The sequence below is a fragment of the Maylandia zebra genome, linkage group LG17 (genome assembly GCF_041146795.1).
Source record: "Maylandia zebra isolate NMK-2024a linkage group LG17, Mzebra_GT3a, whole genome shotgun sequence".
Classification (NCBI taxonomy): Eukaryota; Metazoa; Chordata; class Actinopteri; order Cichliformes; family Cichlidae; genus Maylandia; species Maylandia zebra.
Window position 1 is genome coordinate 10,692,916 of NC_135183.1, and position 27,666 is coordinate 10,720,581.

General features: G+C 40.1%; 1 protein-coding gene and 1 long non-coding RNA gene across 3 annotated transcripts; one reads left to right on the forward strand and one right to left on the reverse strand.

The window, feature by feature from the left end:
* Nucleotides 1-13,732: 13,732 nt before the first annotated feature.
* On the forward strand, nucleotides 13,733-15,593 carry LOC112435032 (uncharacterized). The gene is made up of 3 exons (XR_013093887.1): nucleotides 13,733-13,919; nucleotides 14,274-14,381; nucleotides 14,945-15,593. It is a non-coding gene; the product is annotated as an uncharacterized LOC112435032 (long non-coding RNA).
* LOC143413254 (uncharacterized) lies at nucleotides 15,500-20,251 on the reverse strand. Of its 2 annotated transcripts, XM_076876021.1 has the most exons (13): nucleotides 20,038-20,251; nucleotides 19,654-19,691; nucleotides 19,268-19,352; nucleotides 19,077-19,168; nucleotides 18,848-18,936; nucleotides 18,640-18,767; nucleotides 18,494-18,545; nucleotides 17,563-17,660; nucleotides 17,325-17,461; nucleotides 17,176-17,241; nucleotides 16,942-16,988; nucleotides 16,628-16,776; nucleotides 15,500-15,909 (listed from the first exon to the last, which is right to left on the reverse strand). In XM_076876021.1, exons 5-13 carry the CDS (start codon nucleotides 18,928-18,930, stop codon nucleotides 15,674-15,676), a joined length of 996 nt encoding a protein of 331 aa, XP_076732136.1. In that variant the 5' UTR covers nucleotides 18,931-18,936; nucleotides 19,077-19,168; nucleotides 19,268-19,352; nucleotides 19,654-19,691; nucleotides 20,038-20,251; the 3' UTR covers nucleotides 15,500-15,673. The 2 variants fall into 2 exon arrangements, with proteins under 2 accessions (XP_076732136.1, XP_076732137.1); XM_076876022.1 differs by lacking the exons at nucleotides 19,654-19,691; nucleotides 20,038-20,251 and having other exon boundaries at nucleotides 19,268-19,608.
* Between the last annotated feature and the right edge of the window lie 7,415 nt (nucleotides 20,252-27,666).

Genomic DNA, 27,666 nt, shown 5'->3' on the forward strand with positions numbered 1-27,666 from the left:
GTTTTAACCCTAATCTTGAAAGTAGAGATAGTGTCTGTCTCCCAAATCCAAACACAAAGCTGGTTCCACAGAGGAGGGGCCTGAAAACTGAAGGCTCTCCCTCCCATTCTACTTTTAAATACTCTAGGAAAAACAAGTAGGTCTGCAGTGCGAGAGCGAAGTGCTCTAATAGGGTGATATGGTATTACAAGGTCATTAAGATAAGATGGGGCCTGATTATTTAAGACCTTGTATGTGAGGAGCAGGATTTTGAATTCAATTCTGGATTTAACAGGAAGCCAATGAAGGGAAGCCAAAACAGGAGAAATATGCTCTCTTTTTCTAGTCCCTGTCAGTACTCTTGCTGTAGTGTCTAAAAGACATGTTGATGGTTTGGAGGAAGTAATTATTGAAGTTAACTCAGAAAGATCAATTGGAGAAAAAGAGTCTAACTTAACTTCAATGGTACTAAGAGTAGCTGTAGATAATATTACATCTGTGGGATGATTATTGGTAATTTTTTCTCTAATGATAAAACTTTTATTTGTGAAGAAGTTCATGAAGTCATTACTAGTTAACGTTAAAGGGATGGTTGGCTCAAAAGAGCTCTGACTTTTTGTCAGCCTGGCTACAGTGCTGAAGAGAAACCTGGGGTTGTTCTTATTTTCTTCAATCAGTGATGAATAGAAAGATGTTCTGGCTTTGCGGAGGGCTTTCTTAAAGCAGCAAACTATTTCTCCAGGCTAAATGATGATCCTCTAAATTTGTGACACGCCATTTCCTCTCCAGCTTACGAGTCATCTGCTTTAGGGTACGTGTTTGAGAATTATACCACGGAGTCAGGTACTTCTGATTAGAGACCTTAGTTTTCACAGGAGCTACAGTATCCAGAGCCGTACATAGTGAGGAGGTAAAATTATTAACAAGATAATCGACCTCTGTTGGAGTAGCGTTCAGATAGCTGCTCTGCTCTATGTTGGTACAGGTCATTGAAGATGATAACAGTGGGTGGATTATATTCTTAAACTTAGTTACAGTGCTTTCAGAAAGACATCTACTGTGATAAAGTCTACTCTCCACTGCTGTGTAATCAATTATTGTAAATGTAAATGTTATCAGGAAATGATCAGACAGGAGAGGGTTTTCAGGAAACACTGTTAAATGTTCAGTTTCTATGCCATATGTTAAAACAAGATCTAGAGTGTGATTTAAGTGGTGGGTGGGTTCTTTTACAGTTTGAGAGAAGCCAATTGAGTCTAATAACAGATTAAATGCCATGTTGAGGCTGTCATTTTTAGCATCTACATGGATGTTAAAAGTGTGGGGCCTGGAGTGTGGAGCCTCCCTGCTGCTGCGGAGTCGGGGCGGTCTGCCTCTCCCCACCACAGGGAAAAGGGTAACACCACCTGGGTCTGGATGCAGTTCCCCCCTCCAGGGGCAAGGGTACCTAGACCCGGTTTGTAGAGTACGCTTGGGGAGTGTGATCATGTGTACAGCGTCTCTTTATGTCTGTCTCCACGTTGGTTGAGTGTGGAGTAAGTGCATATGAGAGCATGAGGGTGGGAATGGATGTTTGTATCTGTGTGTGCCTGTATGTCTGTGTCTATATGTCAGGTTGGGTATCAGACGCCACCTCCCTGGGGACATCTCAGGCCCTCCAAGGTTTGGAGGCCTATCTCCACCCACCACCACTTCCCCTGCCAGTGGCGGACTCCCTCAGACATCGGTGCGTTGGTGGTTCTTTGTGTCTGGGGGTGGGCGTCCGGGTACACACTGGCTCACTCCTTGGCGGCCGCTTATCGGGGCCTGGAGCCTGGGGCTCGCTCGGGCCACTTCGGAGGTGGGGTGCCCCCGGCCTCTCGGCCTGGGGTCGGTCACTCAGGCACAGCTGGCTGTCGGCGGAGCTCACGGGCGCGTCACTGCAACTCCCCCTGGCTTCTGCTCCGCGGCTGCTGAGTGAGCCCTCATCTGGGACTCTCCTCAGCTCTTACTGGGACAGTGGCGCGGCTGCCCCTCTGTTGGTCTTCCTTGGTCTCTTGTGTTCTGGGGGCCTCTGGATGTCTGGAGTTTTGATCTCCTCCATACCTGCTTCATACCCTGGAGGACGGGGCTGTGGCTCCCCCACACCCTCTAGCAGATCGTTACATGGAGAAACCTTTGGAATGCAAGCATCCTGATCCACACAGGTATACACACAGGTGTACACACGGGTATTCACAGACGCGGACTACAGCTTTCTTGGCTGCTGCCTCAAAGCACATTGTGCGCTGTCTATCTTGTGTGCTGCACAATATCGTTTATTACTTAGTATCTACTGATATCTACTGCTAGCTAATTTATTGTGATGGTGCCGTTTTTTGCTCTTTGTTGTTTGCTTTCTCATCTGTTTTTTTTCTCCATACAGGTGACCCAGGTGTTTTGTTTTTTTTGTTTGTTTTTTTTTTTTCTTTCTTTCCCCCCTTCTCACCGTCTCTTCTCCCCTTTGGTTTTCTTTCTCTCCCTCTCTTTCTTTCATTCTTTCTCCCTGTCCTATCCCCCAGTCATGTCTGTCCCGTTTGTAGCAACTGAAAATAAAATAAATTCATAATTATAATAAAGGTCAATCAAATGGACCAATATGGCAAGGCCATGATGATCCACTTGGTGGATCATAAATCCGCTTGGCATCTTTCTTGGCCTTAAGACAACAATTCTGATGGCTAAAGATCCAAACGGGACACAAAAAAAGAAAAAAAAGATGTTAAAATCACCCACAATAATTATTTTATCTGAGCTGAGAACTGAATCAGATAAAAAGTCTGAGAAATCAGAGAGAAACTTTGTAAGGCCCAGGTGGACAATAGATGATAACAAGTAAGACACACATTGTTTTCTTTTTTTTTCTTTTCCTCTCAGTAAAATCCCTCAGCACTGCTCTTCCTCTTCAGTGACTATCTGTGTAGATGGGGAAAAAAAAATAGGAGTCTGCTCAGGAACAGACAAAAAATGTACTGAAAACATTGGGCAGGGGTTTGTGAAAAAAAGGAGAATCTAACACCAAAACAGAAAACCAGTCACACTATCTTCTGGGGTCAAAATAATATTGCACCACCTAACCATGTGTGGCCTGGGGGGGGGGCAGTCATTATATTGGACAACGCTGAAAAAGTTGCTCATCAGGAAATACAGACATACCTCAAGTAAAACAACAAAAAAAATGTTTGAAAAGTTTCAACAAAAAGCAACTTGTTATGCATGGACTTTATTTGCTGTCACAAATCCATTAAACACAATACAGGTTAATTTATATTCCTGTAATCTAGGACATAGGTGTCAAACTCTGGCCCGCGGGCCAAATTTGGCCCGCAGCCTAATTACATTTGGCCCGCGAAGCCATACCAAATTATTATTATAGAGCTGGCCTACTGGCATTATACAGCTAATATATATATTGTTTAGTATTAAGCTTTGCTCGTTCCATATTCAGTTTTTCAGCAAAACGTGTTTGAGTCCATTAGAAAAGATTCATGCTTATATCTGGAGGATTAAATATATTTCAATAAATATTAACGTTAGCCCGCGACTTTGTTCCAGTTTTGAATTTTGGCCCACTGTGTATTTGAGTTTGACACCCCTGATCTAGGATATTTGGTGTTACCCAAATAATGTGAGTTATTCCTGAGCCACACATTGTTTTCGTAATCAAATGGGTTTTATCTAACATTTGTGGTATTAGTTCTAGAAAACAAAATACACCAAAAAATCCCCCCCAGATTGTCTTGCCACCACCTGTTTTCATTGAATTCATAAATTCTCTGTTGCTCAGTGTTTAAATAGATGTATGATTTCTGTATCTTACATTTCCAACCACAAATTAGACTTAGAAGTAATTAGAATTAAAGTAATATATATATGAATTCCTAAAATGTCAGTTTAGCTTGAAGCGTCTCAGCTGCTGTCCTTCACTCTGTTTGATTCTCCCAGTGTCATCATTAATAATACATAGGCTGAATCATACTAGGCTCCTCTTCATTAATATTTCACATGGACTTTCTAGCAGCAGTGGGCTTCCCCTAACCTTTCACTTCTTTGTAGGCATCATCATTTACTGCAGATGAAAGGAGTGGACACAGATGTGTCATTAATGTGCCAGTTGCAATGTGTTACTAAAAAAGGAGAATAAAATATACATACATATATTGTATATAAGTATTCACAGCTAATGTGCAGCAATTTGTTGAAGTACTTTTGGCAGCAATTACAGCCTCAAATATTTTAGTATGACACTACAAGCTTGCCACACCTAGTTTTGGGGAGTTACCCCAATTCTACTTGGGGATAGGAAACATTTGTGTGCAGACATTTTCATATCTCTCAAGAAATGTTCTCTCGGGTTCATGTCAGTGCTCTGGCTGGGGCACGCAAGGACATTCACAGAGTGGTCCACTGCTTTGTTATCTTTTTGCAACATTGTCCTGTATGGTAGAATTGCCAAAATGAACCAACTCCTCGGTAAAAGGCACATGAAAACCTGCCTGGAATTTGCCGAAAGGTACCTAAACGACTCTCAGACCACGAGAAACAAAATTCTGTGATCTGATGAAACAAAGATTGAGCTCTTTGGCCTGAATGCCAAGTGTCATATCTGGAGGAAATCACGTACCACTTTGCTGTGTGTTTCGGGTTGTGTCCTGTCGGATGATAAACCTTTAGCCCAGTCCAACCCTCAGTGTTCTGGAGTAAGTTATCGTCAAGGAGTTTCTATGCTTCTCCATTCACCTTTCTCTTGACTCTGACAAGTCTCCCTGTTCTTGATGCTGAAAAACATCCCCACAGTGTGATAGTGCCACCATCATGCTTCACTGTAGGGATGGGATTCGCCAGGTGATGACAGGTACCGGTGGTTTCCTCCAGACATGGCACTTAGCATTCAGAATAAAGACTTCAACCTTTGTTTTGTTTCTCACAATCTGAGAGTCTTTTAGTCTTTTTTAGACAAACTCCAGGCGGGCTGTCATTGGCCTTTTACTGTGGATCTGGCCAAATGGTTGACCTTTTGGAAGTTTCTCTTCTATCCACAGAGCAATGCAGAAGTTCTGCCAGATTCACCATCCAGCTCTTGGTCACCCTGTGACTAATTCCATCTGATTACTCAGATTGGCCAGGTGGGCGGTCAGCTTGAGGGAGAGTTCTCATGGTTCCAAATATCTTCTTTCCGAATACAATGTGTATTTTTATGTTTTTCTGTTTACAATTAACAAGTGGCACCTGTCCTGTTAGTAAATTACCCAAAGCGCGTAGTTTGTGACCTTGCCTTAAATTGCACAGATTGTGGTCACATTTTGCTCCATGTAGGAAATGTGACCCTTAATTTCTAGTTCTAACAGTAGACTTTTCCATGAAGGGTACACAACCTGGGGTGCATGAAATCACTTGTGTATATGAACTAAAGCTCATAAGATAGTAAGTAAATATTTTTTTTTCTTTTGAACTTGTTATTCAAGAGATTAAGAGGTACAGTTCCACTTTTTTGCTTAGAAGCAGCAAATATACAGCCACTGTAATCACCTTCAAACTTAAAGATGGGAACTTACAAAGATCCTTTAATTACATTGCCACTTAAACTATTCCGCTGTGAATTTTTAAGTGTTCAGCAGTTTGTGCTGAAGAATCCATATAGAACTCTTTTACTGTATTCATGATGAAATTGATTGTATTACTATATCTCAGCCATGACAAAATGATTTTTCTTTTCATTTAGCATCTGAACACTCTCAAAATCCTCAGATTAGCTTCTGATAATAATGTCGTAATTTCACATTTATTATGCTACAGGTCAAAACTGGTGTATGACAGATAAATGCTAAGAGATGACAACAAGAAATATGCAATGTTTTCCATGAGTGTAAAAAAAAGAACACTCTTTAATCCAAAATTATGTACATTTGCAACATTTTATCTTTGAACTGCAGTGACATAGGATTGCAAATCTATTCATACCACACATGAATAGCAGCGTGGGAGTTTTTGTGTGTGTGATTTGCGTTTGTAGCAAGTTGCTCTGGGCTTGGATTCATTCTTTGGATGAATGTGTCATGACTTTATATGTATCCAAGTGTGTGGTTGAGGTAAATGTGTGTATCTATGTCTGTGACTGTGTGTATGAAGCCTCTGGAAGTACATAAATGTATGCTTGTGCATGACTATTAGTGCCAATCCATTTAATAGTGTGACGTCACATAGCACAGTGTGAAATTTGATGTGATGAATGGCTTAGTATTTTAACTTACTAGGTATCACTTTTTTAAATAGGCAGTAATCATATTACAATTTCTTTTGGTTAAACACAACAGTAAAGTGTTTTATCATAATCTTACCCATAATTAATAAAGCCTGTAAAACAATGTTAAAAGGACAAATCTATAAACTGTAGACAAATATGAACAACGCACTAAAGTTTGCATTCTGTAAAATAACCAGCAGGTGGCAATACATCTGAAGTGAAAAAAAGTCAGATGCTATTCAATTTTGACCTTTAATATGGTTTTCACAATACTAAAATTTCAAACTCAAGATCAATAACAAAATACCCGATACAATTTCAATAACATGGAGGGAAAAAAATGACAAAAAACTAAGAGGCATTTTTTTTTATGTTAGAGCAATCTAAACAGTAACATAAATAACACAATGTTAGGTTCTCTAATGTGCTCAGTAATACACTAGCATCACTTTAAAATGTGAGTCAAATATTTTAATATCTAGTAGTGTAAATTTATCTACTGTATTTTTAGGTTGTCCGAGGCAGTGCTATATATTTGTTGTTAATCAAAGAGAGTTGATAAAGTAAACTGGAACTTTTGCATTCTAGTTGCTTGTTGATTTTTCTCAGCTTCAATCTGAAACTTTAAGGGAAACAACATTTTTTAGACGCAAATAATTTGTCTTATCCTGTTGAGTTAATGCTGTCTTAACATTATAGATGAGCCAGACTAATTACATTTGTTGCCTAACTCTGTTATTAATGTTACTTTTTAATCATTGACCATAGACATGGCTGTAGCCAGCTATGAAGCTAAAGAGGCTGCAACCTTGGTAATTTTTTAGTGCTTTAATTGGTTCCTGCTTTTACAAAAAACAAACAAAAAAAACCCTACAGCGTTATGGGCCCCACTATAGGGTGTTCTTTTGTGTTCTTTTAATTTGTGATGGAAAGTATTGTGTTTCATTTCATCTTCCATTTTCTTTATACATGTCATGGTCCTGACGTGTTTCCCAGTTGTTTCCTCTCTGCCCTGTTCCCCACCTGTATTTAGTGTCTGCGTGTGTTCCCGTTCGTTGTCGCGTCATCCCTCATTCTGGCCTAAGTGTTCTGTTTTCATGCACTGTTTCTAATTGTCCCAGTTTAGGTTTTGTTTAGTTTTTTGGCAGCAATAAAGCTGTGGTTTTTGAGTTTAAGTTCTGCTTCTGTGAGCCTGCTTATGCCTGCACACAGTCATGACAATACACAAAGTATAGACAGCTTTATACATCTGGTACATGTTAAATATGATCCACTAGGACAAAAAAATCTGGAATTCAGTCATTTTAAATCCTGGGTTATGGCTCTGGCAGTTAGCCACTGCATAAATGATAAAAGAGTGTGGGTCAGGTAGATGCTAATAGTTACAGTGAATAGACTGGTTCTTATTTATGGTCTTTCTACTTGAACACTCAAAACACGTCTCATGTCTCAGACCTAAGTTTTTTCTATCTGAGAATTGCAGACATTCATACTGAGATGAGCAAGTTCAGTATCTTGCACAAAAACACTTGGACATGCAGGCTGGAGAATGGAGCAGCCAGGGATCGAACCATCAATCTTATAATTAGTTGACCTTCTCCGCCTACTGAGCTACAGCCACTCCACAAATTTAAACAGCTAAGTTTAAGTTTTTTTGAGCTATTGAAATGCTTCATAAAATGTTGTTCAATGTTGTGAATAACAACTAACAAAGCTGCTGGTGAGGTGATGGTTGTTTTGATGATGTGTTGTTGCTTTTGTCTAATCTGATGGGCATTTTTAGTATCTTTTACTATCTGGGTCTCAATTTTTTTGACTACCCTATTGCTTGCATTGAGCAACACAAGCAGAGCAGCTGTAGAAAGTTAACTAGCACCTGTTACCCAGAAGGAATGCCAGTGTATTTCCTCTTCACCTTCACTGGAAGATCCCAATGTGATGGTGGAAAATTGAAGCTGTGACTATTCTCCGACTCTGTGGGAATAAATCTGCATGTGCACACTTCTTCTGGGGGTATTCTGACATCTCACTGCGCACATTGTGATAATTTATTCAGCAAAGATGGTGCTTACAGGCCTTGAATGATGAAGAACAAAGGGAGAATATGGATTAAGAGAATGACCTTGAAATCAAGGTAACCTCAGCAGCATGATCAAAGCCCTTGTTCACTTTCTTTCGAGTCAGAGATACGTCTGGAGGTTTTGCATAATCACTGAGCGCCGAACTCCCACAGGGTGGGCAGGATTCTTACTAAATCTTGGGAGCTGAAAATGTGTTTCTGCCACCTTGTCTCCCACCATCCCCTCCACACCTGAAATAATAAAACAATTGATAAGGTCATTTGGGAGTGTTTAGTCACTGCTGAACACCTTTAGGAGGCTGGAGAAATAGAACTGTCTTGCAGAGGCATGGCAGCGTATCGGAGTGCACCAGCAGTCAAAGGGAGCTCAGGCGAGACGAGCTGTAAGTGGATCCTCCACCTGATGTCCGCATCAGTTACATCTGACTGATTTCTGTCTCCACTGGTCCCAGTCGACAGGCCAGGGAGGGGAAAGGGGCACTTGCTCATCACCACCAGATGGCCGCAAGCTATTCATACTTGGCATTCTTGTGTTTCACTTCCCATGGTTAATCATCGGCCGTCTGCCCTGTTCGTTTACAAGTCTGATACTGGGATTGTCAAAAGTGTTACTTTTTGAATTCAGCTGTAAATTGACATCATCACCAACCATCATGTGTTTTGGGGTTTTTTTGTGAGGGAAGGAAAGTGTCCAACAGCTCAATGTCATAAAAGTGCCTCACATGCTATTAGCAGTTTGGTGTGTTGTGAGTTTGATGCTGATATCTTTATTAACTATAGGAGGCTGTCTCAAGGGCTTTTTACAAACTCTTTGAGACCAGTATAGTGAAACACTTCAAACTAAAACAAGTAAACAATAACTGTCTCCGCAGGGTTCGCTGATTGTTGTGCGTCGAGTTACCTGTCGCTCCTTCTCTCCGCTCCTGTCGGCTGGAGGTGACAAGTTCCTATTGATCAATTTCACATGGCATGACAGCCAGAAAAAATTGGATGCCAGTAGTGTAGTTTGGGTTTCCACGAATAGAGAGGGAGATTGAATCTAAATTTCTAAATTGCCTTGCCTTATGTGCTTTTCAACCCCTTGCCATCAGTCATCTCACTCCATTTCTTTGCTTTGTGGATCCAGTGTTCTCTTAGTATTATATATTTCCATTTTGTTGTTCTTACAGTCAGAAAAAGAAAAAAAGTATACTAAATGAAGGAATGAAGAGGCAGAGTGGAGGGCTGGTGATGGCAGCAGCGGTGGCGGTGACATGGGAAGGGGATTGCAGAGTTCTCATCAGTGAGCTGCCATGACAGGCTGCCATAGCTGTCAGGGGCTATGAGAGATCTTTTGCCAAGGTAAGGCAAATTCCTCCTCGTTCAGTCCTAATAGGCCTGTCAGGCCTTCAGAACAGGGAGGGGATGTAGTAAGCCTGGAGCTCAGAGCTCTCTTCGAGACTGCCGCACTGAGGCTACCTCATGCCACATGCAACAAAGGCCCCCTCAGTGAAACACAGAAGCCAACTCAGAGAACCTATGACAGGCTTCACTGCAAAGCATCAGCTGCGGTCTGAGGCTGCTGTGTTGGAGTTGAGAATAGCCCCGAGGCCAGCAGTGTGTCTTGTGCTATGTAACTTTTAAAAGCTTGTTGTAACATTGGCACTTTTCACCTTCCACTTTAGTTAGTTTTCCCTTTGTCATCTCTTGCTTGTTATCTCCCTCATTTTTTAGCTTCTCTAACCTTGTGTTTGATCATTAGAAATCTCTTTGTGCACACGGATAAAAATACCTTCAGCTCAACAGACTCTGATTTCAGGTAATGCAGGACATTTGATTTGCATTCATAGGTCTTAGTCATCGCTGCTCCAACATAGGCCACTGAACTGTATGACAAGCCCTACATAGATATTTGGAAAAGGTTATACAATGTCTGCCTAATCAAAACTTATTTCCAATGTCAGTTTGAGGGACCCATTATTAAAAAGCATAAGTGGTGTTTCCAAGCAGTGCTATACTTCATGCTTTACTAATAGTGGTAAAAAACCAGAGTAGTTCATTAGAGCAATAACTATCTTACATTTTGGCTAAGCAAAGGGGTGATGGTAACTGGCATGTAGTGGAGGACAGCCTATTTTTCTCTTCTGGGGGGCTGTCTGATAACTGGAAAGCTGGAAATTGCTTTACATGGACATTTGCGTGGCTGGTGTGAAGTATCTTGTTTTTGTGCATGGATCATATCGAAATTCAAAAAACCTTGTTACGCCTTATCTATATTTCTGAACGCTGCCACCTCTCTGTGTATGCATGGCATGAACCAAGGGAAACACAAACATTGTGCTGAGTACAAAGCATCTAACTTTTAGAGCGATGAACAAGCCGAGTTCTGTATTTTGGCAATGAAAAAGTAAAATAAAATGTGAAAGAAGCATTACATAAAAGGGGCACAAGGTCAAGTAGGTCAAGTGCCTTAGTTGTACTTGCATATGGAAATTGCCAGTTGGTGCTTGTAAACTCCACAGGTTTTTGTGCAAGAACCAGACTGCAACTACAGAACTTGATGTTATATTTGAGGTGGGGATTAGATTCCTACTTGTATTCCAAGTAGGAATCTAATACACATTCTTAGAAAAGATAGAGGGGAAAAAAAGACACAAAGCCGCATAGCAAGGATCCTCATGCCCATGTCAACATACTCATTAATGACTGTCTTTTTTATTAGGACAACATGAAGTGACTAACAGCCCATTTTCCTTTGGCTGTGTCGCCTGAAGAAATCTGAATACTGTGTTTCAAGATGCTGCCTCAGTTGTTCCAGCGTCAATTACATACTAGGACCATACGCCAATGTTTTTCTGGCTTTATTGGGCGTCTGCTTATCTGGCCTCATGGAGAGCACCCATTAGAGACTTTCTCTGGCTGAACTAACTGACTTCCTGCTGAATGTGCAAATACAAGCCATTGTTTTTTTTCCAACTTTTAAGGGATTCGGTGGCTTTAATGTCCAAAATTCTAAACATACATACATTTCAGTTAAATATTACAGTTCTGCAGCAGTTCCTTTTGTTATGATTGTGTATGGGGAAGTGTAGCATAATTGGCTTCTGTTTTGTGTAGATCAGTGTGTGTGAATATCTTTGTGACAGTCCCAGAATCAAACCCTGGTTCAACCTGTATGCTTTACTTTAAGAGAATGTCATGTTTAGTGAAAGTATACTGTTGAGGCCTTACTAAAGAGCCTGCAAAATTCAACACATTAAAATTTAAACACATTTTTGCAGTTGCACTTGGATTGGACTGAAATTTAACTATGGTAACCCCTGTCAGTTTATATATACCAGTCTGAAGAAAGTTTATTGTGCTGTGGGCCTCAGATGTCAGCATGCAAGACATAGGGCTTACTGAGTGTATCACAGACTACATAACTTTCTGCACCGACTCCATTGTTCCAGCTCAGACTGTTCATTGTTACCCAAATAACAAGCCGTGGGTGACTAAGGACATCAAAGCCCTCCTCAACAACAAGAAGAGGGCTTTCAGAGGGGGCAACAAAGAGGAGGTGAGGAAGGTCCAGGTGTTACTAAAGGACAAGATCAGAGAGGCTAAGGACAATTACAGGAGGAAGCTGGAGTGGAAACTCCAGCAGAACAGCATGAGAGAGGTGTGGAGGGGCATGAAGACCATCACTGGATTCAGGCCAACCAACAGCAGGGGAGCTGAGGGAGGTGAGAATAGAGCCGACGAGTTGAATCTGTTTTTCAATAGATTCGACACCACAGTGTCTGCTCCCACCCCCACAACCTCACCTGCAGTCAGCCTGGAATCCAGAGCCACACCACTGTGCCAGCCTCTCTCTTCACATGTTGCCTCCTGTGAGATTCCTGACACCCCTCCCCCACCCATCACCTTCACTCAATACCAGGTTGAGATGCAAATTAGGAGACTTCACTCAGGCAAGTCTGCTGGACCAGACGGAGTGAGTCCCCTTGTCCTCAAGACCTGTGCCCCCCAGCTGTGTGGAGTCTTTCATAAACTGTTTATGCTGAGTCTGAGTCTGCAGAGGGTCCCGGTGATGTGGAAGACATCATGCCTCGTCCCTGTACCAAAGACGCCTCGTCCCAGTGGCCCCCAGGATTACAGGCCCGTGGCACTGACCTCCCACATCATGAAGACCCTGGAAAGGCTCATCCTGGACCAGCTGCGACCCATAGTAAGACCACATCTGGATCCCCTTCAGTTCGCTTATCAGCCTCGTCTCGGAACAGAGGACGCCATCATCTACCTGCTCAATCGTGTCTACACCCATCTGGACCAGCCGGCGAGCACTGTGAGGGTCATGTTTTTTGACTTTTCCAGTGCTTTCAACACCATCAGGCCGACCCTCCTGGGTGATAAGTTAGCAGCGATGCAGGTGGATGCTTCTCTGGTGTCCTGGATTGTTGATTACCTGACAGGAAGACCACAATATGTACGTCTCCCACAGTGTGTGTCTGACAAGGTGATTAGCAACACAGGGGCACCACAGGGGACTGTCCTCTCCCCCTTCCTCTTCACCCTCTACACCACAGACTTCAGCCACTGCACAGAGACCTGCCATCTTCAGAAGTTTTCTGATGACTCTGCGGTGGTTGGATGCATCAGCAGGGATGATGAGACAGAGTACCGGGCTGTGGTCGACTCCTTTGTCACGTGGTGTGAGCAGAATCATCTGCAGCTCAACGTGGCAAAGACCAAGGAACTGATCGTGGACTTCAGGAAGACCAGGAAACACTTGACCCCTGTTTCAATCCAGGGGGTCAGTGTTGACATTGTGGAGGACTATAAATACCTTGGAGTACACATTGACAATAAACTGGACTGGGCTAAAAACACCACAGCACTTTACAGGAAGGGCCAGAGTCGTCTCTATTTTTTGAGGCGACTGAGGTCCTTCAACATCTGCCAGAAAATGCTGAGGATTTTCTATGAGTCTGTGGTGGCCAGTGCGATCCTCTATGCTGTTGCATGCTGGGGGAGCAGGCTGAGGGTCGCAGATGCCAACAGTACGGTGTACATTTTAGGACATCGTCAGGTATCAGACAAAAAATTGTCAGGTGTCAGTTGTCAAAAAAAAAATTGTCAGGTATCAGAAAAAAAATTGTCAGGTGTCAGAAAAAAAATTGTCAGGTGTCAGTTGTCAAAAAAAAAATTGTCAGGTGTCAGAAAAAAAATTGTCAGGTGTCAGAAAAAAAATTGTCAGGTGTCAGTTGTCAAAAAAAAAAAAGTCAGGTATCAGACAAAAAATTGTCAGGTGTCAGACAAAAAATTGTCAGGTGTCAGTTGTCAAAAAAAAAATTGTCAGGTGTCAGAAAAAAAGTTGTCAGGTGTCAGAAAAAAAATTGTCAGGTGTCAGAAAAAAAGTTGTCAGGTGTCAGAAAAAAAATTGTCAGGTGTCAGAAAAAAAGTTGTCAGGTGTCAGAACACAAGGTACCAGAGAGAAAATCTTCCTGCAGGTGGCGCTGTTGTCATGTCCCACCCGAATTGATTTCCAAATACGTCATCAACGTGTGACCGTGGGAGAGCGTAAGGTCATTGACCTCACCGGAGTTTTACCGTGGTTCAGGCTCCTAACGACACAAGGTAAGTTTAACTTTTTCTCCCTTTTGTTCATATTTTTGCCACAGTTGTGTTATATTAAGTTGCAGTTATGTTGTGAAAGTTACATATCAGAGCAGTTTTGTACGAAACCAAATCAGTACTATTTTTGTCTGGCTAATTCATTCTAGCTAGCGACAGTGGTGAAACGTGATTCAAATTTAAACTGTTCAGTAATTGTTTTGTATACATTTCAGCAAATGGACAAGCTGAAAGCTTACGAGCAGTTGCATTTGAATACTAATCCTATTTGAAGTAATACATTTCCAGTGGTAGACATGTTAGATTGTCACACCTGGCTATGCATTGTTTTATTAATATTATATATTGTCTTGATAGCTTGAAGGGGATGATGCCGGTTTCATATCACTGGACTTATCCATGGCAGTAGAGTACATCCATGCACAGAGAATCATTCACCAGGATATAAAGCCAGCAAATGTCATGGTAAGCCATATTGTATTTTTCTTTTTCTCCACTTTGTTTTTGAAGATCAAAATAAAAATAGTATATTATTTATTTAACTTTATTCTCTTCAGTCTATTAAACACTACATTTGAACAATGAGAAACTTTTCTGGCATATTCATATAAAGGATTTTTTTTTTAAAGTAAGAAGCCTTACATTGTTTCTTTAATAGTCCAATTTTTCTTTAATATGTTGGTTCTTGCACACCTACAAAATTCCCAAACATGTTGTAAGTTTAGGCTTTACAAACTGAAAGTTTCTATTATTTTATTAGTCTGTACCACTTGCTTAAGTGGAATGGGGATTAAAAAATGCACAGGACTATAAAACCGGGTTGGATCATTAACCAATCTGTTAATTTTAATGTTGGGTATAATAAACAATCTCAGAATAAATCTGCAGTGATTGGGTGATCTGGGTGCTAAAAGCTTTGAGGGTTTTTTTTTCCCCCAATTATGAGCTGTGGTCTTTGGAATGACATTTTTGATAACATTTGTGAAATTTTAGACAACCTGGTAAGTTCTCATATGTATACCTTATAGGTTCACCACCCTTCTAAGAAGGCAGTCCTGACAGACTGGGGCATGGCAAACATAAGAGACACTGTGATGCTTCGTCAAGGGAGTAAGTTCACTGCCCAGGCTACTGGTCCAGCTGGTGGCACATATCTTTACATGGCCCCTGAATGCATACTGATGTTTGAAGAGGCCTCGTTCCAGACAGACATGTGGTCCCTCGGAGCCACATATCTGGAGATCCTGACGGGTTCCGCTCCGTGGATGGTTAAAAAACAAAGAGAACTGGCTGCACTAATGGCCACCAAAACCCCACCACATGCCCTATCACATCTCAGTGACAAAAACAGTTTTCTTGGTGGTTTGGTGAGCTATGACCCAGACTCAAGGCCTTCCGCATCTGATGTTGTTAAGTTTCTCAAGTCAGGCCTTGATCTTACGAGCCGATATGGCTACAAGTGGTAATGTTGCTACAGTCTGCAGTTCAAAAGTCTTTCAATGTGAATTATGTTCTACATTATTGTTAACAAAAGTTGTGGTAAATGAAACACTGAATCATTATGAAAGATGGCACCTTGTCAATTGTATTTCAACATTTTATTGTACATTTTGTTGGTCAGACAGTTTTCAAATTACCTGTTGATTTTAAACAAGGATAAATAAATGTTAACAAACACTGTTGTATGATTTTATTGGTCATTGGAAATGTTTACTGGTGCACCTTCCATCCTCTCTCTCTTCAGAAAGATGTATATGTCATTTGCCTCGGCAAACGTAGAAAGTGTAGGAACTGCATTTCTGTTCATGGCAGTTGTGAGCTCTTGGACTAGCATGAGGTATGCAGCAAGGCAACTGGCTGTTTTCTAAAATGTTCTGGCACATGTCTCTGAATTCCTGGTTTGCTACCAGTGAAGGCTCTTCCCTCTCACAGATTAATTGCTTGGCATAGTCTAAAAGGTCTGGGTCAACAATGTGCAGCACATTGCCATATCCTGCGAATGAAAGACAATATTGAAAAGATGTTCACTTTGAATGTTAAAAATAAATGAATAATGACAAAGCTGTTCTAGAACCTGTATAAGAAGCAGTCAGTGTTTACAGATGTTATTACAGAAACTTAAAGATGGAAATATCACTCAAACATTTAGATAAATTTTTAGTTAAAGGTGTCAATATGAAGCCATTTTAGTATTGACAGTAGAAATTCAGAAATCTCTTATTGTACTACAAGTAGGCTTCTTCGGAAGACACAAAAGAGAAAGCACATTATAACAGTTTTACGCTCATTACACTGGCTTCCAGTATATTTTAGAAAATTCATTTTAAAATTTTAGTAATGACTTTCAATGCTCCGAATCGTGAAGCTCCTGCCTTAATTTCTGATCTTATAGAACCCCACGCTCCCTCTCCCAGCCTGTGATCATCTAATCAATGGCTGTTAGTAGTCCCACCAGAAGACCAGAGGCAAGAGATCTTCCAAAGCGGTGGCTCCCAGGTCATGGAATGCTCTGCCTCCATCATTACGTTTCCTTGATTGCATTTATTCTGTATGTTCGATTGTGCTGTTTTATGTTTATCTGTTTTATATTATTGTGAAGCCACTTTGTGGTTTTTATCCTGTGAAGAGTGCTATATCAAAGTAAAAGTAAACTAATGAAAGTTAAAAAACAAACAAAAAAATAAAACCCCACAGGCTTTCAAATGACATACCAGGAGGTGGTGAGGTAAACAGAAGGTCGGGTTTCCCAAATGGACCAGGTGCATTGCGTTGCTTGCGGATGTCATGGGTGTTCCAAACTGTTTGCTCCATTTTTAAGTCTCTTTGAAGCAGTGGCAAGTGTGAGTACTGCAAGCAGTTGCTATGAAAAAGGAGAATTAAAAAATTAATATGTTCATCTGCTTCTTTGAGGTAGAATAAGTAAAAGCTAAATTTTAATCAGTACTCAAAAAACAAAGGCATTCCTAGACCACATACTTTCATACTGCTGCTTGATTATTTTTCATGTCTAAAAATATTGACTTACATGTGCACAGGATTGTCCAGTTCAAGGATCCCAGACTCCATCATGGCCTACGCATGTTTTTTTGAAAAAGACATAAGTTGTGAAGGTGAGAATTTCATTAGTGAAAAGGTACAGATGTACATAAACACAGATTCTGGCCTTGTGTTTTCAGATAAACTAATCCATCGTATGTTTAACGAAATTTGGATGGCTACTCTTTGTTAATAGGTTTTACAGGTGAAAGATTTGCTTTACCTCAAATGTTGTCAGCCATTTCTTAATCCATGTCCGCTTTAAAATACTGTTGAAACATTCAGCTCTCTAAACAACAGAAACATGACATTATCAGTTTTGTTGTCAGGTTGTTACTTTAGAAATAGTCATTTACCAGCTTAAAGACATACCTGGTTGTGCACTGATGTCCCCATTCTGAAGCACCTCCATGCCTGATTCCCAAGATCTCGCATGTGAAATGCCATCTGCATTTGACCCACAACAAGGTTCTCCTTTCCTCTGTCCCCCCGAATCATTTGAGGACAGCCTAAAGACACAAACTGAAGATAATTAGTGAATGATGAAAAAATAAATTTATTAACAAAATGTAATCTTTTTTAACCCCCCATTTTTTAGTATATTGCATACCACCCTGTTCTTGAACAGCCTCAAACAAGTATCTGGCCACAAAGTTTTGCTTGCGGTTGGATGTGCCCACCTTTAGCCATAGAACCTTCCTGGAAAATCTGAAAAGAAAGAAACAGAAAAGTGGCCACTTGTACATATGATTTAATCATGTTTTGGCACTATGTTTGGTTTTTGTTACATTCCCCAAGAGTATGCTGGTTTTCCATTGTATTATGTCTAGGCGTTGTTTCTGGTTCCTCCGGCCATTTTGACTGCCATAGTTGTGTAGGCTTACATGCCTTTGGAATTGAATGTGACTCTTGACTGTGTTCAGACTGACGCAAGGGGAGAGCTGCCTTTTGTTTTGTAATCCCTTGTATTCTCCTGTTTATGTGTTGGTTAGGTAGGTTATCGTAAATTGTACATTTTATTTTCTTTGGAGTTAAATTCTGTTTACTTTATATCAGGGATGTTTTGTTTGTTGTGTTGGTCTTGGCCCTCCCTGAAATTAACTGCCAGTCTGAAATGGAACTTTAAGACTAGCAGGAAATAAGCCTTTTAAAAACCGCCATCTTGAATCCTCCTTCACTATTCATACTTTATCTTGGTCCCTTAGACCAGGCTTGGCCAAATCCAGACCTCGAGGGCCAGTGTCCTGCATGTTTTAGATATCACCCTGGGTAAACACACTTGAATAAAATGATTAGTTCATTACCAGGCCTCTGGAGAACTACAAAACATGTTGTGAGGGTAATTTAGCCATTTGAATCAGCTGTGGATCAAGGACACATCTAAAACCTGCAGGACACTCGAGGCCTGGACTTGCCCATCCCTGCCCTAGACTACTCAGGAGAGATAACACCTCAGTTTACCGCACATCCTTATCTTGAAGCAACTTTGTACTATCACTGAATATAATAAATTAAGTAGCGAATGCCATATTCAAACCTACCCATCAATCCCCAAATGTATCCACATTCCAAAGAACTTCAGTTTATCATTGCCTATATGAAACAACAAATAATAATTACAATTTGTTTCAACAGAAGTACCATAAAAACATGTTTGGAAGGTTAATTGAAAAGATAAAATAAATACCATCAATGTGCCGTGTGTCATTTGGACCACGGCTGATGTAATTCCGACGGGGAATTTTCTTCTTTCCAGGAGATCTCCTCTGAAGACCACTTGCATCCATATACCTCATTATATTAGCAACATCGTCTCTACAGTAACAATAGATTTTACTCTGAGCTCAACAGTAAAACAAGAGAACACTTGATCATATACACACTATTTAACCAACCTGTAACAAGGCCGCACTCCTCTGACATCCCTTACCCGCTTTACCATTGCCCTGATTCCTTGTTCAGGAGACCACTGTTTCATCTCACTCTAAAAAACAAACAAACAGACAATTGAATGGTTTTTTTTTTAAAATCACTACAGAAAATAACATTTATTGTTTCTACAATAGCTCATGACACAGACTTCAGGAAAATATATATTTTTTGCACTGATGTTTTAACGCTTACCTCCACAGCTTTGTGGATTTCAGTAAAAGGTCGTTGGGGGGCATCTTCGCTTCAACCCTAGAAGTTTTAAAACTCGTCTCAGATGCCTCTCACTGTTAAAAGACAACACAGACTTACATTATATTAAATGCAAACTGCATGTTTTGTCATTTTAGAGAGTTGTCACGGAAACTGTTGAAATGCAGACTTACCTTATTTTATGCCCATATGAATTCAGTGCACAGCTGATTTCCTTTTGTTTTAAGCCTTTGTTGAACAATGTTATTATCATCATATCTTGAAAGGTTAAGTGTAACAACAACAGTCTAATTGATCACCCACCTCTTACACTGAACATAAGTAATTAACCAGTAAAGTACTAAATCTTTTTATGTGGCAATTACACTAAAAGCATCGTCTATTCAGTGCCCACAAATAAAACATGTGTAGCAAAAAATACACTTCTTTGATATGAAAGAGGTGAACAGTAGTTAATAAATAAGTTGTATTTTAGTCATTTATTTTTAATGCTCTTTTTTTAATAAAAAAAAAAAAAGTATTTTTGGTACAGTCATGGGAACCAGCCAGAGTCGGATACTCCTTTCATCATCGTCAGATGACATATTGCAGCAAAGTCTAAAAACAACAACAGAAAAAAACATATCGGGATCAAAAAATATCCCGACAGTAGCAATATAGAAAAGAGAAATAAAGAAAAAGAGCGACAGAAAGGATGCAGGCTGCTCGTGAGCTTTCAGCTTGTCCATTTGCTGAAATGTATACAAAACAATTACTGAACAGTTTAAATTTGAATCACGTTTCACCACTGTCGCTAGCTAGAATGAATTAGCCAGACAAAAATAGTACTGATTTGGTTTCGTACAAAACTGCTCTGATATGTAACTTTCACAACATAACTGCAACTTAATATAACACAACTGTGGCAAAAATATGAACAAAAGGGAGAAAAAGTTAAACTTACCTTGTGTCGTTAGGAGCCTGAACCACGGTAAAACTCCGGTGAGGTCAATGACCTTACGCTCTCCCACGGTCACACGTAGATGACATATTTGGAAATCAATTCGGGTGGGACATGACAACAGCGCCACCTGCAGGAAGATTTTCTCTCTGGTACCTTGTGTTCTGATACCTGACAATTTTTTTTCTGACACCTGACAACTTTTTTGTCTGACACCTGACAATTTTTTTTCTGACACCTGACAACTTTTTTGTCTGACACCTGACAATTTTTTTTCTGATACCTGACTTTTTTTTTTGACAACTGACACCTGACAATTTTTTTTCTGATACCTGACTTTTTTTTTTTTTTGACAACTGACACCTGACAATTTTTTTTCTGACACCTGACAATTTTTTTTTCTGACACCTGACAATTTTTTTTTCTGACACCTGACAATTTTTTTTCTGACACCTGACAATTTTTTTTCTGATACCTGACAATTTTTTTTTTGACAACTGACACCTGACAATTTTTTGTCTGATACCTGACAATTTTTTTTTGACAACTGACACCTGACAATTTTTTTTCTGATACCTGACTTTTTTTTTTTTGACAACTGACAACTGACAATTTTTTGTCTGATACCTGACGATGTCCTAAAATGTACACCGTACAACAGACTTAATAAACTGATCCGTAAGGCCAGCAATGTTGTGGGGATGGAGCTGGACTCCCTCAAGGTGGTGTCGGAGAGGCGGATGCTGTCCAAGATAAAGACAATGTTGGATAACACCTCCCACCCACTCCATGACATGTTGGTCAGTCACAGGAGCTCGTTCAGTGAGAGACTGAGATTACCGAAAAGCACCACTGAACGACACAGGAAATCATTCCTGCCTGTGGCCATCTCCCTGTACAACGCATCCACTTAACACACTGTTTGCTGCTACAACTACACATGTTTCTTTTCCAAATATTTATTTATAAGTGACTTATGTATGTATGTATGTATATATATGTATATATTGTACTATTCTTAGTTAGCGTATTGTCTGTCTTGTCTTAATGTTGGTTTAAAATGGAGCACTGTAACAAAAAATAATTTCCCCCAGGGATCAATAAAGTATTCCGATTCTGATTCTGATTCTGATAAAAGTTCATCCTCCAGAACATCAGATTTGCTGCAGCATCTGCCCTTTTTGGTGTTGCTGAGCAATGACCACAGGTGAATGACTGGTCTCTTGAGGTTCTCTATGAACTGTTTATTAACTAATTACAAGTTGATGGTATAGTATTACAGACTGCTGCTGTCTCTGCCACTCAACACGTGTCTGTATGACATCTTTTGAAAAAGTCCAGTCTGTTAGTGATCTATGACCTGTTTGATTGTGTACACAAACAACAGTTGCCCAGTTGACTTGAAAATGAATGTGTTTGAACTGTTTTGTGCCTTAAATACCTGTTGTATTTATTTTTTTCTTCAAACAGGATTCCCCCATCCAGGTAATAGTGAAATGAAAATAGAACTCTCAAACGTGGTAAATGTAGTACTTCAGCCAAATAGTACAACTTTCTAAAGCTAACAAAGTAGTTTTTATGCCTAATTTCAAATTCAGATTACACAATATGGCTCCGATCCCCCTGGTGTTGGATGAGAGCTTTTCTCTTTATGAAAGCTTCCTCTCTTTCCCGATGGCTATATACTTGCTGTCAAAGACGTTAAGCACCATTGAATATGATTGCCTAATATGACACAGTGACTGACCATCATAACAGTCAAAAATATTGTGTAGTCTGCATAAACCTAAACTAACAGAGGTAAAACGTAATTTATGTCACTATGTCCTACCTGTTAAGGCACGCTATGACTCTTTCAAACAACATACAGCTTGTCTTGCCTAGTGCATGTTCAGTCACACCAATAAATTTTGTTAGCATTTCACAGACTGCTGTGAGACTGCATAGTCTGAAAACTGTAGCCTGTACCAGCAAAGAAATGTGTATTCATAATATTTTAAAATATCTTTCTGTGCATCAGGTATTAATTAGAGAATTTTAGGGCAAATTCAACTGGTTGTGGTAAGTTACCAATGCAGTGCTGTAATGCTATGTGCTTTGTCTGTCTGAGCATGTACAATGACCTCTCCACATTATACTTCTTTACATTAGCTATTTTACAGATCTGTTGAAAGTATCCTTTGTTATGCCCGTGAACATTCATGAAGAACCACTCTAGTCTAAGTGCTGTAAATGTAATCATCAGAGGTTCAATGCGGTTTGCGTGACCATTCGCTTGGCCTCTGATTCAGTGTAACTGCACAAACGCTACTGTAACAACTACTCTTCAGAAACCGTATACCAAGGGCAACCGTATACTGCCAGGTTTACGAGTGTGTGGAGAGATTTCAAAAGAATCTTTGGTCCATGACATGTCCAAATAAGGCAAATATCTGTCAGTTGTGTGAAATTAAATTTAAATTTGAAAGCTGGAGTTCAGCTGTAAGCTAGCGCATGTGCCACGTCTGGCAGAAGCTGAATAAAGCTTTGGATACAGAAAATAATACCTAATATTACCATCAGTTCAATGTGAAAAAATATTAAAAAATCACTTTGACTTACACTGTGTTATTTTCCCTGTATGGTATTGCTTTGAATTTGTTCACAGAATAATGTCACCATAACCCAAGGCTCCCTTTTTATCAGAGCTTCTGAACTAGGTTATTCTAACCAAGTTATAGCATTTACAAGAATAAACCCAAACCGCAAGCATAAAATTGTATTTGTTCTCAGTTCTTTTAAACTTACTCTTTTTGCTTAAAAAGATTGATGACTATTATTACAAGAACCTTGTGTTCAGTTCTAAATCATCTCCTTTCTGAATTTTTACCTCCGCCAAGGAGGCTATGTTTTTGTTAGTGTTTGCGTGTCATTCTCTCTGTAAACACAATAGCCCCAAAAGTTTTTTTAATAAATTCTGATAAAACTTTGTGGGGACGTAGTGTCGGGTCATGCTAACATTCCATTAAAATGTGCCTTACATTCTCCAAGGTCTTAAAAAATACTTATAACTTAGAAACTATAACACCATGGTGTGATGTGTACTGTTACTGGTGTTGGGGAGTAACGGAATACATGTACCGGCGTTACGTATTTAAAATACACAATATGAGTAACTGTATTCTGTATTACCGTTTAAAAAGGTGGTATTCAGAATACAGTTACTTTGTTGAAATAAATGAATTACACAGCGGTCTTTTCCTGTTAGGCTATGCCCTCTCTATTTTTGGTAATTCCACGCTGGTGGAAACCCAAACAAAACACGCATTAAGAGGTTCTAATGCCTGTGTCTCAATCTCGCGGCCAATGTCACCTCTACTTGCAGCCTGCAGAATGAAATGAAGAAATATTTTTAAAAATTATTATTCAAAAAATGATTTAAAATGAAGCCAATAGTCAGAGTGTTACAGGAATAGCCCTAAACAATGTAGCCTCATGGGCAGTGTAGTCCGTGCTGCAGGGAGAATGGACCGCCATACCCCTTATGTGTCTGTGAGTGCGAGGAGGGAGAAAAGGGAGAGTGGAAAAGTACGAGTTGTCACCGACCAGAAACGGGAGCTGGAAGCATGTAAATATAATAATAACCACTGCAGCCAAAAAGAGTGCCTGACGAGCCCAGTTGTAAGTAAGCTATTAAGACTCGACTGTACACTGTGTTCGTGTTTTCCTCCGAAACAATATGTTCCATTGGAGCACGCTTTCGACGCCTCTCTCTGTCTCTTCCGAGCAAAGTTGACCCAAACAACAAAGTAAAGCTAGTTTTTGGCTACGAGCCCGACATGGAACCTGACGTATTAGCCAGAGGTCCCTTTACTACAGTTCGGAGCCGCGGACCTGTTTTATATACGCGCAATTAGTTTTCCATACAAGATCGCTGCAAAAAGTGCAGCCTTACCTAATGTCCACCTATTGTTACTCATTTATATTACGATTTAAAAATCGAGTTGGTATTGGTATGGCGAGTAACCTTCAGTAATAGTAATAAATCACAGCAATAGTACATTCATGTAGTTGTAAAAGCATGATAATATGTTAAGTAATCCAAAGTATGCAAAATATGTTACTCTCATTAAGTAACGTAACGGAATACGTTACAGAATACATTTTGAGGCATGTATTCTGTAATTTGTAGTGGAATACATTTTAAAAGTAACCTTCCCAACACTGACTGTCATCGTATAAAGTACCGTATAAAGATTTAATATATCATGTTACATTTGACCTCTCCTTCAAGGTCAATAAATTGATCTGAAGGTCAAAGTTAAAATAATGCCATATAGAGCAATTTAAAGCTGTTTCTTGTTTACATTGTTTGTATTGTAACAAATAGACACATAGGTGATATGTGAGGATTCTAAATATCATGTTACTTTGCCCCTTTAACTTCTTCTTCAGTTCATTTAGAAAATGATACTTTATATGGGTATTCTATCACATTGTGGTTTGCATTCAAATATCATGTCACATCTGACCTCTGATCCTTTGAATCTGCTGAGATTACACTGTGAATCAGGACATGGGCAACGTCAGAGTCAAACTGTAGCCTCTGCTACAGGTGATATGCTTTCCTGCTGTTCCTGCTCTGTGTCGCCATGAATCGCCATGAAGCCTCTCCACGCATACAAAGAGTTGGATTAGCAGAGCAGAGGAGTCGTGTTCAGCTCGCGTTCGCATAGCCTTTGAGCCACTGGAATGCAACACTGTACCCAACTGTCATTCGATTGCAGAGTCGTTCAACAGTTCAGGCTGAATGAGCTTCAACTTAGGGCAGGCATTATTGATCCAAACAGGGAACACAGCCAGTTTCCCTGAAAGTCCAGCTCTTTACCAATTATCACATTTCCGCTTAGTGATAGTCAGCCCCTCCACCCCACCCCACCCTCTCCATCACTCAGGGAAACATCTGACTGTTAAACACAGCTAATGAAGTGGCAGGTTTAAAGAAGGTTTTAGCAGCGTAACCCATGCAACAGTAAAACTGAGAGTGGGTTCACATAGTTTACCTCCACACTGTTGTATGTCTAATCCAAAAGTTTCTGTGGAGCTTGAACATCCAGAAAATTATTTTACACCAAAGGTTACTAACGGGACCCAGAAGATTTAGCTGCCTGTGGGTGTACGCTGCATCAGAGAATCAGGGACACTGTATCATGCCTGTCTTAAAAAACATTTAACTGAACTTGACACAGACAGAAAACAAACTAGTGTCTCTTTGGCTAAAGACTGACCCCAGTTTTCTGTAGATTCTACTTAAAAGGTCAGCTTTCCTTTTGAAATCTGCATGTGCAAAGAAAGTTTGTTGCGTGATTATGAGTTCAAGGAATTTCCGTGGTTTTTATGCTGTCTAGAAAGATTGCTGTGTGTGATGGAATCATATTTTCTTTGTCCCAATGTTTATAGATGGGCTGTTTAACAGCACTAAGCCCAAGTCCACGTTTCTATCTGTGAGCAATTCACAATACAAAGCACAGCCCAAAGTATATATGACTTTGAATGAAGCTACAAAAGCCATTCTGGTGGTTCTTTGAAAACAAACAATCAAAAAGTGGCGCAAGATCAGCCGCGACACATGAGAACAAAAGCAGCTTTGCAGCAGATTAGAAACAGGCCAGAGTCACAACATAAACAGTGAAGCTTGAGCATGAGACAAATGTGCTAATTACTGTTCACTCAGGAGCCCGTGTTTTCAAAGTGCTAACCTGTGTCATAAGGTCTGATGAAAAATGTGACACCTGTGAAAACAGAAGAATCAACAGGGAGCTCAACCCCACAGTGTCTCTAATTAACATCTAAACCTTCAGAATAAAAGCCTACTTTTTTGATGTAGTCCCTTTAAACTGGCTTTTTTTTTTTTTGCCTATTTTCATCTGCTAATACATTTTTTTGAGTGTGTGTGTGTCTGTGTGTTTGATATTCGTCTGGTGGTGAGCAAAGCAGTCAGAGACAGAATCTGTTTGGAGCAGCTCTATAAACCAAAATAAAATGGAGGCCACCACAAAGCACATACTTGTCATTTGACTCCCTCCCACATGGGAATAAAGTCCCATCATTTTGAGGAACATTGTTATGAGCTGGAATGTATCCTGGCTCTTCACCAATATGCTACAAGCATGAGCCAATTGAAGTTAGCAGGCAGTGACACCTCAATGTTTGTGACCATATTGGTCAATGACTAACCCTAGTCTTTACACCCATATGTGTGTTCATGAGCATTTTAAGTGTTCTTGGACGGCGCTGCTGCTCTCTGCCTTGCTGAAGAAGTACAAATGAAGCATCCATCCTCAAAGGTAATTTCAGTACCAATTTTGCCAAGTCCCACCCCCCATCTGATTCAGCATTTTGACTCAGGGGTTTAAATGGCATTCAATCAAAGACTGATGCTGCCAAAAACATCTTCTCTAATGTTTATATTAGCTTATATTAGGAAATCTGTCCTGTGGCATTTAAACAGGATAGGCCTGGCAGAACTGTCACACCAGATGAAGGATGTGGTGGGTGTTGAGAGAACATGCGAAGCTCCTCAAACATAAAGAAATCATTAAACCGATCTCTGTTTCTCTTGCAAATATTCAAATTGACAGAGGAAACATTCACTAATCTTCAAATCTCCTCTGACGTGTTCATTTATAGAACACGTCCAGATTAATGTGGCTTTATGAGGATCAGTGTTCAGTGTATATGCAAAAAAATGCGCTATTCCAGCTATCACGCAGACATTTCACCAGCCTGGAGTAGCAATTGACACCTGATACTGATGACATTTTTGGAAAGAGGAAAATGGATGAGACAGTTGTGCCTGTGAATTGTTACCCTATTGATCTTGTACACCATGGTGAATCTGCTGCTCTTTGCAGCTGTCTCGTTTGTATTGGACACACTTTATGATGTGCATAAGGTGGAGACAAATCCCCCGGAGTCCCACCAGCTGTATACAACATATGTCTCATGCCTCAACGCACAATGTGCATCCAAGAAATTGACACTTTATTTTGGAATGTATCCGGACAAAGGTGCACATTTATTTACATCTTAGTCATTTTTAAAACCCTTATGGGGATTGCCATGATTTTGTCTCCATGCTGTTTATGTATTCTTTTTTTTTTTTTTGGCAGCATAGTGTTTCAGTGGTTGGTGCTTTTGGCTCACAACCAAGGCCCAATGATCTAAGATCTAGCCCTCTCTGTATGAAATTGCATGTGCTACTCTTTTCTGCGTGGGTTTTCCCAAGTTGCTCTAATTTCCTCCCACACCTAAAAGACATGCTCAATAGGTGTTACTGGCCTGCAACCAAGGTGTTGGCCTCAGAACTCATTTGGACACTGTGTGTTATAGAATGGCTTCCTTCTGCTTCTTACATTAGTCAGAAACAGATCAAGAATCTTACATTTCAGGACTTGGATTTATGCTGGTGTACACATGTTTGTAGATGTGTCTGCAGATATTCATCATATTCTACTAGATGTTTTTTTTTTAGAGAAAAACACGACAGCTAAAACAAACAAAAAAAGTAATGATTAAATTTTTTGTGTTTAAAAATGTGGCCCATTGGCAAATGATTGTCTTTGCTTACATCTTATGAAGTCCATGAGCATG